The following is a 17,269-nucleotide window of genomic DNA, read 5'->3' as shown; positions in this document are numbered from 1 at the left end:
GAATGGGACATTAGGTCGCGGCCGTCCTGCCGTGACAAAGTTACTGCCAGTGTTTAGCTACAGAGGGACTCTCCGCCACAGTCACTCCGCTGCTGGACCCTCCGCACCGACCGCTTCTACAATAAGGTATGTTTTAGGGTAGGGTGCTAACTTTAGGACTTTTAGTGGTTAGGGTAGGGAGTTAACTATAGTGGTTTAAGTGGTTAGGGTATGAGGTTAACTTAAAGGATTTTAGGGGGTTAACGCCAGGGGTTTTAGTGGTTAGGGCAGGGAGTTAACTTTAGGGCTTTTAGCATTTAGGGTAAGGACTTAGGATAAGGGCTTAATGTTTTTAGGGTTGGGGTAGAGTTAGTATTAGGGGGTTAAGATCAGGGGTTTTTAGGGTAAAGGATAAGGTTAGGGACTTACTGGAGCGGCAAAGCGGGTAGCAACTAAGTGTCCCTGCAGCAATGTGAGTGGCGGCTAAACGCTAGTGGCTTTTGGTCACAGCGGAATGGCCAAGACCAAATGTCCCAGACCGAATGGTCTTATTCTATACAGTATGTGTCGTTTTAGGCCGAACATCCCCACTCTTTGATAAAGTCCCGGAGAGGGACGAAACGCGTCAGAGTGCCCCTTCTGTGATGTACAGCATGTATCATTAAAGCTGATTTTAATCTTATTCCTTTCTGAGCTGGACTTTTGTTGCTGTGACCGCCTCCTACTCTCTTTTTTACGAACATCCCCACTGATGCTAATGGGGTATTTTGGACAAAAATGGCCCAATCTGCCACGTTGGCACATATAGAATAAGCCCCTAAAGCTCATGTTTGCTTTTACCCAATGTTTTAATGAATTATAATTGTATGTCTAGTAGGATAGTCATATGAAACAACAGCTCAGATCCAGCTAAAACTTCATATTACAAGCAGGAATCTATTTCTAAATGTACAGAAACTTGCATTTTGAGCAAAACACATGAATCGACTTGTTCAAAGTAGCTGGGTTGGATGAATAAAATTCAAAAGGAAAAAAGACCTTGAAAGTCTTTAGAAGCCAGATTCACCATGATTGGTGCTTAATCAATATGCTGTGAAACTGGTTCCCAATTCTAAAGAAGATTTTAGTCCTATTCATTTGAATATAGGTCTCTTCTCGTGCACTGGGAAGCAGCTCCTTGGCATATTGAATAATGACCTAGAAGTGTAGTGTTTGCTGTATAGTGAGTGAAAAACAACATACCAATCACAAAACAAATTCTGAAAAGGGGTTTAACAGGATATGTTTGTGTGCGTGTGCGTGTGTGTGTGTGTATACATTGAAGGGTCTAATTCAAGACTTTCTGAAGACACCTCAGAACATCTCATTAGTAGTACTAACCAACATTTACTCACCAAAGAAGACAGAGTCGGCGTGTGGTCCAATTCAAATAAAGCTTGTAAAGGTTTCATACAAGAAGAAAGTACAAAGAAACAACATATCCACAGTAAATCCATCTTGTACTTTCTTCTCTGTAACTGAAATAAAAAGTAAAAATAAAGTTTTAGAAAATGCTTTTACAACCACATTTATCAATTCTAAACAGATGTTTTACAGTAAGTTGCATGGGTAATGTAAAGAGGTTATGTATGGACTCTACTCTACTGAGAGACACAACATCCAACTGTGATGTTCTATGAGAAAAGCACCTTCAAGTCATATCTACATTGGCGAGCCATAACCAAAAAGGTTTGTTTTTTATAAAGAATAATAGTGTGGTCTCATTTATAAAAACATGATAAACGTCAAGTGTACACAGTTACATAGTTACATTGTTATATAGTAGAGAAGGTTGAAAAAAGACATTCAGCGATAAAGTTCAACCTACTGTATGCTAAATTTAGACTACAGATACTTATCCTATATCTGTACTTACAGTATATTGATCCAGAAGAAGGCAAACAAAAAACCCAATGTAATGATATCTCAAAAGGGGAAAAATTAATTCATCCCTGACTCCAAATATTGGCAATTAGATTACTCCCTGAATCAATTTGGAATGCACCTTTACATAATCTCCTCGCAAAACACAGGTAAATCCTAACCACAGAATTTCTTATCGATGCAAAAACAATTACAGATGACCTGCGAGCATTGAACTGTGTGTAGGGATAGGGGAAACAGTCTAGATTAGTTTCCCACGGACTGTCTTGCCCACATCTGTCTGTGGAGAGGGCAGGAGAGAAAAAGAGAAGCTTTCTAATATAGTAAGTGCCTGCAGTTGTGTGTATATATATATATGTGTGTATATATATATATCCCCTCAAATGTCCCTCCAAATAAATTAGGAAGACACGCCTGTGCGGAAAAAGGAGCACACTTGAGGTTCTGTACCTGGCTAATATGCTAATAGCTATACTTAAATGAGTTTGATTCCACACTTTCAAAAAGTATTTCCATACCAACTATATAGAATGGATAAGACTAAGGCACCAACCTAATACCTTGAATGGTGTCAAACCCAACAGGTTATAACACACAACCACAGCTTTTCTAGGCCGTAGTTCTAGCAGTGTGAGCTAAACCAGCTGGTTGGTAGTATCACTGGCACATCCTACTTTTGAGCTGCTCACTGCTTAAATATGTAGCTAAATCTCACATGTATCTCAGGTGTGCTCCACAAAGAACATTAAACCTTCAACGAAGAAGTGGACTTGGTCTGCTTTTAAAGGGGATAGAGCTACTACAGATATATGCACTCATTTTGGTGCTACATGAAGGATATGCACAAAGGTGGCTACGTTATAACAGAACAGCGACAAACCTATTCACTGTGCCATCTGTCAGAGTGCCAGACACATACGGAATTGAGATACTCTTTTATAAAATAAATAAAACTACAAACTGCAGGAACAGATTCCGCTGGGTTCCCACAGCACACAAAGTGTCACTTGAGTGACAAGTCTAAGACCCCTTAGGAACGGGGTATGGTGGTGTCAGACCAAACATGATCAGAAGTTTAACCTACACAACCTCTGTTATTCAGGACAACAGCTCTAACAGTGTGAGCTAAACCAGCTGATGGCTAGCACCACTATAACAGTATACTAAGTTTTGAGCTCTACCCTTTACCTTCTTCTGGGATAAAACGCATATCTAATAAACAGTATTCAGCCATGAGACACGTTCTGGAGCGGGAAGACACCTTGCCGTCCATTTATTTGAATGGGCTGTAATGCATTCTAACATCAACGGTGCCTTATGGCAGAAAACTGCTTTGTAAATATGGCACACTGCCTTAATCCTTTATAAGGTTAGAAGTGCTAACTCAAGTCATAAGTTCACATTGTTATATTACTTTCTCTCTGCATCTGCTGTACTTGCTGTGCTTCACCTTGTTATTACTTGTTTTATTTAATCTCTATTAGAATATGAAGAGAGCGAGAAAAGACAATCCTTTAGAGAAAGTGTATTCCAAAATACTCCAAGTGGGTAAAATACCCCTTAGAGCTGTATAATAAACTGGGCAAAGTAACTTTTAATACAAATACTATAAAAAAGAATGAGAAAGCACCTCCAAAGAGCTGTAACATTGAGGATACATTAACGTTATACAATATATCCGTGATTATGAAACTAACTAAATGAGTTACAAAGTTGTACATTTATTAAGAGACAGAATGACATGAATAATAAAAGAAAACGTAGTTCTAAAAAGCACATGGTCTGAGGGTGATCAAACCACAATGTGTACTGGTCCTCATAGTGAGACCTATTTGGGAGATCTAGTACTTAGTGGTAATTTAAGCAAAATGATAAGCAATGAATGAAGCCTGTATATTTATATTCACAGAACAAAAGACTCCTGATTTAGAGCTTGTTTGATAATGCAGATTACAAATTAAAAATTAATTAAATCACAGGTTGGCTTCTTCAGAGGTGCAGTCACCCTGCAAGAGACACTATCGTAGAAGGGATTTAATGCCCTCTGTACCATCTATATAAACGAGACTGTACAGATCTCGTCTAATAAGAAGAAAATGTATAACACCCAGATAGTACCAAGAATATTCGTCTACAAATAATAATAGTGCTTGCTTGTCAAACCGCAGTTATAACTGTGTAATGCCTAGAGCAGCAGAGATGGCACCCATTTTCTTCTAACCCAGTAGAGCGAGGTAGCCCATGTTCTGTTCATCTTTTATTTTATGTCACCTGGCCTCAGTAACTCATAATCCTCATTACATATTATTTCTTTGTGCTTGAAGTGCTTTTAATGTTAACATCAACAAAATAGATATCCATTGGAGGTATGCTGTTAGTAGACAGTGTGCACTGCAACCCATCAGCTGGTTTAGCTCACACTGCTAGAGCTGCAGCCTAGAAAAGTAGTGGTTGTTGATTCTAGTTCTGTTGGGCCTGAGACCATTTCAGTCATTAGGTTTGTGTCTTAGGTCTATTATCAACTCTATACAGTTGGTATGGAAATCCTTTTATAAAGTGTGGGATGGTACTCATTTAAGCATACTTTACATACTCATTATCATATCTTCCAGCCAGGTACTTCAGGTGTGCTTCTTTTTCAGCACAGGCATGTCTCCTAAATTTACTCGTGCTGTCGGATCTAATATGGATGCAGCCATAGGCAGCCAGCATTGAGCACATTTTTGCTACACCTCAATGAGCTCTGCACACAGGTCTGATATCACTGAGTGCAACCTATTAAAAGGTTACACCCTTATGCTGTGCATAACCACAGGGCTTAGCCCAGGGAAAGAATCACTCAGTGCCAGCCGCACATCGTAGTTCTGACCCTCCTTTTATCATTTTAAGTGTTATTTTGTAATATATGGATGTATTAAACTACCCCCCCTTTTACCTATATCTCTATTGATACTTTATATATAACATGTATGTTCGTGTTACCTGATATAATATACAGTGTGGAGCACTGAATCTATCTTTCAATATATAGCGATTTCACATTTTTCACACAGGAGTGTACTCCACCACATCCAGATTGATTCTTTAGTATTAAGAGGCCTCAATTAAGCTCTTAATGGTATCCTCTGTTAGTAACGGACCTCATAGGAGTGCTCCCACAGTAAAGGATTTCTCTCTCGCTCTCCTTATTTAAATGCACATCTTGCCACATGTATGTGCACTTGGAGTATACATCTGTGGAAAGTGTGAGCAGGAGGTCTTTTTGGAGTCTCAGATTTTTTATTTGAAGAGGACACTTGCAACATTGAGGGATAGTGGCAATCTTGAAAGGAGTTTATTAGTCAATGAGCAGGCCCTGGCCGGGACTAGTGGTGCAGAGGGTGGTGTGAGGATGCGGGGATCGCGGCGCTCACAGCGCGACCCCTCCTCACCTCCGAATGCCCCCACTGCCGTGAGACGGCTTCCTCTCCTCCCCCGACCTGCTCCCGCTGTGCGGGGGCACCCCCCTCGTTCTCGGCGGTCCGGCGCTGCCCCGCGGCCTCTCAGGGCTCTGGCGGCTCCCTCTGGTGCCGGGCACGCGCTCTCTATAGAGCGTGCGCCGGGCAAGGATAATTTATTCACTGCACTAGCAGTGAAACCACGCCCCCAAATCTCACAAAGGCTGCCACTTAACCCTAAAGCCCCCCACCTGGCTGCATATTATAGGAACCAATCCAGGACAGCTCCTCATGTTCCTCCAGGTCTGCCTCCGTTCCCTATTGGTCAGCCGCAATATATAGTACCTGTGTTGCCTCTCTCACATCGCTCGACATAGTCTCTGCTTACAGACGTCTATTCTGGCTTTCCCTTTGCTCTTCGTTATTCAGGTTGCGACCCGGCTTGGCGGACGTTCCCCTCTGGCTCTGGACCCCGGCTCCCACCTGACCTTGCAGCTTCTCTCACCCCTCGACTACAGTTTGGACCTCGACCTCCCGGATCTCTCTCTCCCTGACCTTGGCTAACGGCAACGACTTCGTCTCTTCCGTACCTGTACCGGCAAGTATTGCTACACCTATTCACACCTGGCCTGGCAACGCCAAAACACCACACTCCGGACACGCTCCTTCTGCTGCAGGTGCATGCACATATACGTCCCCACCTCAGTATAAGGGACGAGTCTTGTCTGCTGGCAGCACCAGCATAACAGATAGAGCTGGAAGAGGTAGGTAGCTGGGTAACAATTAGAAGGGCTAGCAGGGGGAAGAGGCAGGTCAGTTCTGAGCTTACCCATCCCAATACATTTGCCAGATTGAGTGAAGATATTGGGGGAGTCAGGGCAGGAATGACAAAGCTGGGGGAGACTGATTCCTCTAGCAGCTAGGGGAATAGTTCCTCCAATACAGACAGGAGTCAGGATACTTACAGACCAAGACAGATTGGGTGGTAGGTGACTTCATTATTATGAGGGTAGAGAGGGAAATCTGTTGCCGTGACCGTATGAACAGTTTGTTGTCACCTGAGTTTTCGGGTTTGGCACTTTGCGGATCGGGTAAACAGATTGTTAAGAGAAGTTGAGACTGACCCAGCGGTCTTGGTATACGTTGACACTAATGAGTTAAAGAAGGATGGAGGGTCCTGAAAAATGAATTCAGAGATCTAGGCCGCAAGCTTAAGGCAAGGACCTTCAAGGTAGTATTTTCAGAAATACTACCAGTGCCGGTTAGAACTTAGGGAGGTTAATGCATGGGTAAGAAAATGGTGTAATAAGGAGCATTTGTTTTTTTTAGAGCACTGGGAGTCCTTCTCTAAGAGGTTCCATCCTTATTGTAGGGATGGATTGCACCTCAACGAAGAGGGATCTTCTGTCCTAGGGGGGAGGATGTTAGAAAAGTTGTGCAGTAGGAGATTTTAAACTTGAAAGAAGGGGGGGAGACAAGCAAGAGGTAATGGACTAGACAGAGTAGATCGTAATGGTGAAATAGCTATGGGTGTGAGGAACGTGGGAGTTTGGGAGGCACCCATGATAAATACAGATAACATTAGTAATCATCTAAAGACTAAATTAAGTGGGAGTAGAAAGGCAGGAGTGGATACGATAACAATAGCATAGACTGGTATATTTTACGTGCATGCTTGCTAATGGAAGAAGCCTGACAGAAAAAAATAGGGGAGCTTAAATTAATGTTACGAACAGAAGAAAGAAAAGCTCCCTATTATGTCGCACTAAAGAAAACACCCTTGTCTGTATTAAAAATATTTTTTATTAATAAACTGATTAAAATATATTTTGCAGTGGAGTGTACAATGAACCAAATAATTTAAAACAAATTAAAAACTGAAGGAGGTGTCTGTGTGCTAAATCTAGACGGCAGTGTAAATAAGGGAGATAGCTATTAATCACTATCTCATCCCACGATTATGCTGTTAGACTAACCGTGGTAATAGCTATTCCACTACAATTATAAGTCGTCAGATAACAAATCCTATATACCTGAGAGTGTTGATGGTTTGGGAGGGCTACTAGCTCTTTATGTCTATATCAGTGTTTGTATGTGGGGTAAGTATTGGACTAATGTGAGCTCTACGTCAACTATATATCAGTCCAAACCTCTATATACACATACACATACACAGTATCACCAGACCACCAGGTGCAGAAATAACTGAGCCTGTAGGTCTGTTATGTTGAACCACTTGACATACACTGGCCAATTACTCCTATGAATGGAGTTTGAATCACATAGCCCACTTAGACCATAATCTTAGAGTCTAACACTCAAAGTACAGAGAAGTAGGATGTAGTCAGAGTGTTGTGCTTCCCATGATGAAGGCTCCGAAGCGCTCTGACAGGAATGAAGCACCAGACCTCTCCGACTAGCCCGCGCACCTGGTAGTGGCGCTAAGCCTGCCCAACTTATGTTTCACCTATGTGGCTTAATAGGGGGCAGTTTCAAAGAGTTCCTGGTAAGTTTTTATGTGCAACCATCGCCGTGGATGCTAATTAGTATCAGGCTCTAATTTGTCCGATGGCGTCGCGTCATAATCGTGCGTCATTCTCGATTACGTAGATGGGAATATAATATGCCCTGATTGGTTGTTTCAGATCATCATGGGAAGCACAACGCTCTGACTATATCCTACTTCTCTGTACTTTGAGTGTTAGACTCTAAGATTATGGTCTAAGTGAGTTATGTTATTCAAACTCCATTCATAGGAGCAATTGGCCAGTGTATGTCAAGTGGTTCACCATAACAGACCTACAGGCTCAGTTATTTCTGCACCTGGTGGTCTGGTGATACTGTGTATGTGTATATAGAGGTACGGACTAATATACAGTTGAGGTAGATCTCACATTAGTCCCATTATTACCCCACATACAAACACTGATATAGACATACAGAGCTAGTAGCCCTCCCTAACCATCAACACTCTCCGTTATATAGGATTTGTTATCTGACGACTTATAATTGTAGTGGAATAGCTATTACCACGGTTAGTCTAATAGCATAACCGTGGGATGAGATAGTGATTAATAGCTATCTCCCTTATTTACACTGCCGTCTAGATTTAGCACACAGACACCTCCTTCATTTTTTAATTTATTTTGAATTATTTGGTTCATTGTATACTCCACTGCAAAATATATTTTAATCAGTTTATTAATAAAAAATATTTTTAATACAGACAAAGGTGTTTTCTTTAGTGCGATATAATAGGGAGCTTTTCTTTCTTCTGTTCATAACATTATTCAATCCCAGTCAGCACCAACCTACGCCCGTTATTGCAGTGTAGCTTCCTGTCATAAACAGGATACCATCTTATCCTCCTTTTTGGTGTTGTGCGGGGTGCACACTGACCCCTCTCTGGGTTACCCTTCCTCTGAGCTTCAATTAATACTGTAACTAGAAGTGAGCAATACGATATCATAGGTATTACTGAAACATGGCAGTATGAAACTCATGGCTGGTCACTGGTCAGTTAATTTAGAGGGCTATTTTTGGGGGGAGGTGTCAAGCAAATAGAAGAGGAGTTTTAGTATGTTTATACTGTATGTTAAACCAGATTTACAACCTATTATTATAAGTGAAGATGTTTATGATGGAATTGATGAAAATGTAGAGACTTTGGGGATAGAAAATAGCAGTGGAGGTAAAAGTACAAAAATAATGTTTGTAGAGATATGCTATAAACCACCAAATATCTGTGAGATTGAGGAAGTGAAGGTTACAATCAACCGAAGTGGCAATCTAGACACAAGTCTTCCTTTCACTGAATGGAAGTGTTTGAGCTGCAGTGTTAGTAGAAAATGTTATACTGTATGTTGTGACCACACTGTATTCAAATTACATATAAATGCCAAATATAGTATATACCAAAACAATACACAAATATGATAGTGTGACTATGTTTCATTTGGACAACATCTCACACCAAGACTGGTCTATACCAATGCACCACCATTCAACGCCTCGTTAGGGAATTTAGTGATTTAGATAAGTTGTTTGATTAAAATGCAGACTAGTCCATGTAACGGAAAAGTGTGTTGTTACTTGTAAGTTCATCGCTATACAGTAATATTAATGTAATATCTCTAATTCTGTTTGTGCGCACAATTTAATGTGACATGTTTGTGCTGTTGTGACCGTGTGGTAACATGTGATCCAAACCTCTGAATCCATAAAACATACCTTCTTTTCTGACGCTACAGGTGCATGGGGACACATAACTAGTAACAGTGAGTCGCACCGGGCAAACACCAGTCGTATTTCAAGCACTTGACCCAGTATTCACTAAAGTACATTAGTGTTGATCGGGCACAGAAACTTCCATTTACTTCACTAGACACTGGCACACTTTAATGAAATACCCCCTTAGTGCCAATCTGGCTATTTTGTATACTGTGAACCAGGGGGTTATCGCAGCTGAACATAGCGCAGTTCAGCTCTGGGGACCCTGTAGAATCAGACCATTGATTTAAGGCAAAAATGCATAAGAAAAACAACGCAAATTAAAAGACATGGAATAGGTATGCATATAGCATTGTTCCCACCCTTGCATAGTATAAACAACCCTCTTTGAGTCAGAATTAAGTGTAAACGTCATGTTGTCTTAGTATTTCTAATTGTGCAATAGGTTGCAATACAAATCTATTGTCTTAAAGGTTATTGAAATCTGCAAGGAGTCAGAGTCTCTAAAGCAGCGACCGGCTTAAGTACTATTTGCCTTAACGATTGTTCTTTTAGGCCCTACTGGAATGTAGTATCTATAATCAACTGAAATACAATAGAGACGAGTACAAGGAAATGTTCTCTACTTTCAGGGAGATCGTCTTTATTGTTGCCTGTTCCACTGATTAATTAGAGGCACATGGCTCCTATCATTGTTAAAATAAATATTTACAACCATAACATCAAACATAAGTCAACAAAGTAGCAGCATGTTATGTTGGTACAAAACTGAGGGCAAGTACAGTATGTTGATGAACTTCTTCATTTGTTGTGGTGTTAATGATATTGATTTGCCAGTGATACATGCCACTCCTCTCATTTGCATGTGTGCTTTTGATTTAAACATGCAACGCTAACATTGCAATTTAACGCCTACCACATCTTCTTCTTAATCACACGATAACAAAATACAGTAGCACCACATATTGATTATAAAATGATTATCTCAATGCTCACAGTTTTGCTCATAAGAATGTTGTTCGTTAAATGGGAGGAGCTGCGTGATAAGTTAATTCACTTGCGTGTGCAAGGCGTGTCTTTAACACAAGTGCAGCGGTTTGGGGAAACCCCTCTCACTTGGATCACAAGGATGCCAACTTATTGACACTGACGCACTGCACCACTTTGTAGTTTATTTTGTTGAAGCACTGATTTCAGCCCTCTCAGTTGCACATTTTTGCCCCTCCTCCCTCCAGTCAAATCAGAACATTTTCTGACGCGAAAATGGAAAGCAAATGTGATTTCTTTTTTTTTTTGTAGTACAGTACTATTTTCGGATACATAATTCTCACCGACTAAGATGGAACTTAAGCCCCATAGACACCCTACATGTGCATGCATGTGTCATATATTGTCAAGGGGGTCCCTGTAAAAAGGCAGAATTCCTGATACTAAAGTAACCTGAGCTTCTGCACCTTTGTTACGAGCACATTTTATTTCAGAGGGAAACAAGAAATTCCACATAGGGATTCCGAAATTATCGGGATTGGGACTAAAATACTAACTGGGGCGCGATAAATGCTTTGTTTTTTTCTACCACATTTCTTTATTTAAATCATCAGTACCGTGTGCATATTTTTTTATTTAATATTTGTAGCAGAGCGTCGCCGGAGCTGAATCGCGTTCATTTCAGCTCCGGGGGCCCCTTGCTTTTCGAGATACCTTGGAAGGTGTCCCCGGTAGCAGCTCTCGCTGGACAACCAGTACGGTGGTTTAAAGGTCCTGTGGGCTAACATGAAGCTGCATCATCATTCATTGCGACTTCCCCCTGCTTCCCACCTTGGGGGAAACTTGGTTTTAGTTTTCTTTAAAGGTGCTGGTCCTTTAAAGATGAATTGTTTGTTGTTTATCTTGCCACACTCAGAAGCGCTGCTTTTTGACACTAATATATATGCTGTATATATGATGAGGGTGGATTTTGGGGTTCTGGAGCTTGATGGGTTAGGCCTCGGTCCCGCTGCGCTCGTTGGCGCGGGCGGCAATGTCGCGAGTTCCCCACCAGCAGGGGAATCCTCGCGAGCCGGTCCCGGTCCCCACTGGCGGCACAGCTGACTACACGCTGTCGCGCGTCAGCCGCTGGAGACACCAGAGAATGGTGTTTTCTAGCTTTGACGCGTGACGTGTGTGGCTGTGAGCCAATGGGGAGGGGAGGCTTCGGGAGGAGGAGAGGCTTCGGGGAGCGGGGAGGAGTGTGGAGTGAAAGCAGGTGAGTGCCTTTCTCTGTGTGTGTGTCTGAGTGCGTGCCTGTCTGTGTGTGTATGTGTCTGAGTGCGTGAGTGCCTGTCTGTGTGTGTGTGTGCCCGAGTGCCTGCCTCTGTCTGTGTGTGTGTGTATGAGTGCGTGAGTGCCTGCCTGTGTGTGCGCGCGTGTGTGTGTGTATGAGTGCGTGAGTGCCTGCCTGTGTGTGTGTGTGCGCGTGTATGAATGAGTGCCTGCGTGTGTGTGTTTAAACTTACCTTCCAGCTCCAGCCCGAGTCCGTGGAGGGAGGGGGGGGAGAGTAGCGGGTCCCTCCGCTCAAGCCACGCCCCCCCTCCCTGTCAAACCGCCCACCTCCCGATCAAACCTCCCACCTCCCGCCCACCTCCCGCTCCGGCTCCCGCTCCCTACAGACCGCAGATCGCGGTCTGTGTATCTCAGCGCACCGCCTGTCAGCAGCGCAGGTGCGCTGACTCTGGGAGCGGGGCCTTAGCCTTATGCAGCTGTTGTTGCTTGGAGGTGTGGCCCTCCTCCCCAGGGTTTGAAGCTCGCCCCGCCCCACTTTCCAATTAGCAGTTTTTATCATGATCCTGTGACTCACAGACCCAGTATGGTCTTTCTCCCTCCAGCAGAAGAGTGAGGTACATGAGAATTGTGCCAGGTAGTGTTAGGACCTGCAGATTGGGCATGCCGTGAGGTGGCTGCAGGCTTATAACCTTTTGGCCAAAGGGTTTAACTAAATGATCCTTTTTCATGAGCAGATAAGCACTGCGGTATTGCACTATATGTTGTGTCATTTTGCATGTTGCGCTGGCCTTTCTGCTTTTTGTTTTAATTGTTTATTGTAGTTTACATATACAGCAAGACGTATTTAACTGTCCTGATTATACCTATATACAGTACATCATTCCCATTTTACAATAAAAGGAAAACAATATTTTTGCATTGTATTTTGAGACATATTTCTGTGTGATTTTGTATTTTTAATACCTGGAGATGTGCGAATATTTAGCAGTTCCCTTTGCAATCATTTTTGATACATGTGTTTATTTGCAAAAGTAGTTGTGAAGTTTTTTATGCAAAAATGTTTGCATTTCACTATAAAAGACCAATTATATTCGTGAAACGTATGCAAATATGTGTATGTAATTTCTGCTGGGACCAGTTCAGCATCCATTCCTGAGTGCTATACCTCAGGAATCAGATGACTTCCCCATAGATGGGAGCCTACAGTATGTGCTATGAGAATATTTGTATTTTTTATTGTGCATTAAAATGACAGTGCTTAAAGTCGTACAAATCGTTATAGAATGCGTGTTGTACGTATGAAGGTCATTAAGCAGCAACATACATGTGACGCATAGTTGGTTGTTTGAATTGAAATTGATGCACTGCGTCATGCTGAATACCTCATTCATAGAGTTTAAATTAAGACAGCATGATGTGTATTTTTTTATGTGTAATTAGTATCAGCTTCAAATTGCAAAGACAGTATAACCAGCCTCACACTGACGAGGCCCATCAAAGGCGGAAACAGCTGTCTGTGAGTGTGGTTACTGGCTATGCACTTTAACCCAGGCTGTGCTGAAAAGCGATGTAATACAGCAGGCATAAGTTTAAAGGGGTCTATGTCAAACTGTATTTGAAGCAATGTGTGACACTGTGTGCTTACTTGCATGTCATTTCCCAGACTCCCTTGCTGCAGTGGAAGCACTGCATGCTAGGGATCATTGTAAAGAGCAGGGTTGTAGACCTGAGATGTGAATGTGCTCACAAGTGATATTTTCATTTGTTACTGTGGAAATAATACATTTAGTTATTTTGTTGTGCTATGTCAAATACATTTTTGGTTGATGCATTGCGCTAACACTATAAACAGTCTTCGAATTTACACAGGTTTCGATTGGCAGCCGATTTTGACGCAGGTTCAACTATTCTTTTGGTGCACAGATACAATACATTTTAGTACATACTATTTATATCTTGGCATCATGTGTATCAGATAAAAACAGAAAAGACACAGCGCACAACGCTCATAGTGTATTAAAAATTATATTGACATAAATTATAATAAGGTGAGTATTGTGCGTACATCAATATGGTATATAACAAGCAGTTTCGGGATATTGTTACCCAAGCGCCACAGCAAACCGGAACAGATGTCCTCACATGGATCTGGACGCTGGTGCCTCTGGTGCAGGGTAGGTAAGAAGCCTTTGACAGTTCTACTCCCAAAAATCGAGTGGGACGTGTGTTAATGTCCCATACAGTGCTGTAACACAGCGGAGTTCCAAGCCAGCTGGATTTTCTCTCTCCCCTCCGGACAAGCACTTCCGGGTTGGTGACGTCACCCCGGGGAAAATCGCCGGTTTTGGCGCCGTTCTCGCTGGGTCAGCTCGCGTGATGGGGTGATGGTTGAAAGATAAGACTCTTGTCAGCTTTTCCAACGCTTTTCGAAACCCGTGGGTTTCTTCATCAGGGAATAAAGTTGAGTGGTGTTGAAGGGAATCTAAATACCCCGCGATCGTACCTCATTGGCTTAGCCTGCAGCTCTCACAGCCAATAGGAGAGCGGCAGGGGAGGGGTAAAGTCCCGATAGCGCGCGTCACTGGTTGGCAATGGCAACATAACATCAATTAAAATAAACTTTATTAACAATCAAATGGCAATAACAGTACAAGCGCGATTGATGATACTAAAACAAAAAGAAAAGTATTAAACACTGGAAAAAGGCATAATACAGGAGTGTATCAATTACTGACACACTAGGATGACTATCCCAATACCTATTATTTCATAGTGATATAGAAAAGGAACACGAAAAGTTCTCAAAGCCGGTCCATCTTAAAGGACAACATAAATGTGCAACCTTTGCAAATGATAAATAGGACCTACTGTAGCAGCATTAATAAAATAGACATAAAAGGACATAGAGACAAAATCTATAGTTAATTAAATAAATATCTAAAATGAGTTAAAAGGTAAAAAAGTTAATAAAAGAGGTCTTGGACAAAAGATCATGAAAAGACATCAATACAGGGACCATATATCTATGTCTTCGTTTAGACCCCCTGGATACAAGGTGTTCAATTTGTGTATCCAGAAGGTTTCCTGCCTAGAAAGTTCTTTCACTCTGTCCCCTCCTCTCCTATTTTTTGGTATATGCTTAATACCTTTAAATAATAGAGAGGAGGGGTCACTGTTATGGCATTGTGCATAATGTTTTGATAGGCTATGCTTCATAAACCCTATTTTAATGTTGCGCAGGTGTTCTTGAATGCGCACTTTTAATGGACGTTTGGTGCGTCCTATATAAAATAGGCCACACGGACACTCTAATAAATAAACTACATGGTCAGTATTACAATATATAAAATCTTTAATATCGTGGATTTCTCCATCTGAACATCTAAAAGTTTTCTTATCAGGGTGCAAATGCTTGCAAACTGAGCACTTACCACACTTGAAATTCCCAATTGGTTTAGTACCTAACCATTTCCTATCCCCACTATGGTAATCTGTTATTTTAATATCACTTGGGGATAGTGTATTTTTTTAATTTTTAGCTTTTCTGTATATGAATTTTGGGAATTTCGAGAGGTGAGCACCCAGCAGCGAGTCATTTGAGAGAATTGACCAGTGTTTTTTTATAATTTTCTCAATTTGCCCCGTCATAGAATTAAAATTTGTGATAAAAGATACATTGCATTTATCCTTGTTCTCCCGGAGGCTCTTACTTTTTTTATTTTTTGGTAATAACATTGTGTTTCTATCTAATTTTCTTATTTTTTTCCAGATCTTTAGTGAGTTTCTCCAGACGATAACCTCTCTCAAAAAATCTTGAGGTCAATTTTTTGGCCTGTTCTTCAAAATCTACCTCTGTGCTGCAGTTTTTCTTCAATCTGTAGTATTGGCCACTGGGAATGTTTGTTATCCACTTTTTTTGTGGTTACTTGTGGCTACAAGGAGGTTGTTTGAATCAACTTACTTGAAGTGTGTTTTTGTCACCACATTACCATCCACAGACACCGTCAGGTTGAGATCCAAGAAGTGTATTTCTTTCTCGTGCTCTACATGTGTGAAAGTTAAATTTCTGTCATTTTTATTTATATACTGCAAAAAGTGGCCAATTGAGCACTGGTCGCCGTCCCATATACATAGGATATCATCTATGAACCGGCGCCACATAATGATGTTTGATTTGAAGGGGTTATTATTGTGGATATAGTCATCTTCCCCATCTTCCCATATACAGGTTTGCGAAACTGGGGGCAAATCTAGTGCCCATCGCAGTTCCGCAAACCTGTAAGAAAAATTCATCGAGGAACATAAAATAGTTATGCTTTAAGATGTAGTTAATTGAATCCAAAACAAATTTACTGTTTAAAGGGTGTAGAGTAACATCATCCAATAAAAAAGAATTAACTGCATTTAGACCTTCCGGTTGTGGGATGTTAGTGTATAGGGCCTGTACATCGCAGGTGAGCCACCTATAAGAGTCTTTCCACACAAAACCTTCCAACAAATTCAACACTGATGTTGAATCTCTCAAATATGAAGGAAGTTTTGCCACAAAAGGTTGGAGGAAATAGTCCACGTATTGGGATGGTTTGATGTTTCTATATCACTATGAAATAATAGGTATTGGGATAGTCATCCTAGTGTGTCAGTAATTGATACACTCCTGTATTATGCCTTTTTCCAGTGTTTAATACTTTTCTTTTTGTTTTAGTATCATCAATCGCGCTTGTACTGTTATTGCCATTTGATTGTTAATAAAGTTAATTTTAATTGATGTTATGTTGCCATTGCCAACCAGTGACGCGCGCTATCGGGACTTTACCCCTCCCCTGCCGCTCTCCTATTGGCTGTGAGAGCTGCAGGCTAAGCCAATGAGGTACGATCGCGGGGTATTTAGATTCCCTTCAACACCACTCAACTTTATTCCCTGATGAAGAAACCCACGGGTTTCGAAACGCGTTGGAAAAGCTGACAAGAGTCTTATCTTTCAACCATCACCCCATCACGCGAGCTGACCCAGCGAGAACGGCGCCAAAACCGGCGATTTTCCCCGCGGTGACGTCACCAACCCGGAAGTGCATGTCCGGAGGGGAGAGAGAAAATCCAGCTGGCTTGGAACTCCGCTGTGTTACAGCACTGTATGGGACATTAACACACGTCCCACTCGATTTTTGGGAGTAGAACTGTCAAAGGCTTCTTACCTACCCTGCACCAGAGGCACCAGCGTCCAGATCCATGTGAGGACATCTGTTCCGGTTTGCTGTGGCGCTTGGGTAACAATATCCCGAAACTGCTTGTTATATACCATATTGATGTACGCACAATACTCACCTTATTATAATTTATGTCAATATAATTTTTAATACACTATGAGCGTTGTGCGCTGTGTCTTTTCTGTTTTTATCTGCTAGCTCTAGGGGGTCCCTGAGCCCCCCCTCAATCG

At 41.7% G+C, this 17,269-nt stretch overlaps 1 protein-coding gene across 2 annotated transcripts in view; it reads right to left on the bottom strand.

Moving 5' to 3' along the window:
• Window positions 1-17,269, bottom strand: part of LOC142493850 (adhesion G protein-coupled receptor F5-like) — a 179,958-nt gene that overhangs the window by 70,862 nt on the left and 91,827 nt on the right. For both annotated transcript variants that reach the window (XM_075598501.1, XM_075598500.1), the window contains exon 2: window positions 1,374-1,496. In XM_075598501.1, coding sequence (XP_075454616.1) covers window positions 1,374-1,475 — 102 coding nt within the window. In that variant the 5' untranslated portion in view covers window positions 1,476-1,496. The remainder of the gene's footprint in view (window positions 1-1,373; window positions 1,497-17,269) is intronic.

The sequence above is a fragment of the Ascaphus truei genome, chromosome 4 (assembly GCF_040206685.1).
Source record: "Ascaphus truei isolate aAscTru1 chromosome 4, aAscTru1.hap1, whole genome shotgun sequence".
In the NCBI taxonomy this organism is placed as follows: Eukaryota; Metazoa; Chordata; class Amphibia; order Anura; family Ascaphidae; genus Ascaphus; species Ascaphus truei.
Note: the sequence above shows the minus strand (reverse complement) of the source record. Positions and strands in the feature narration are given on the sequence as shown.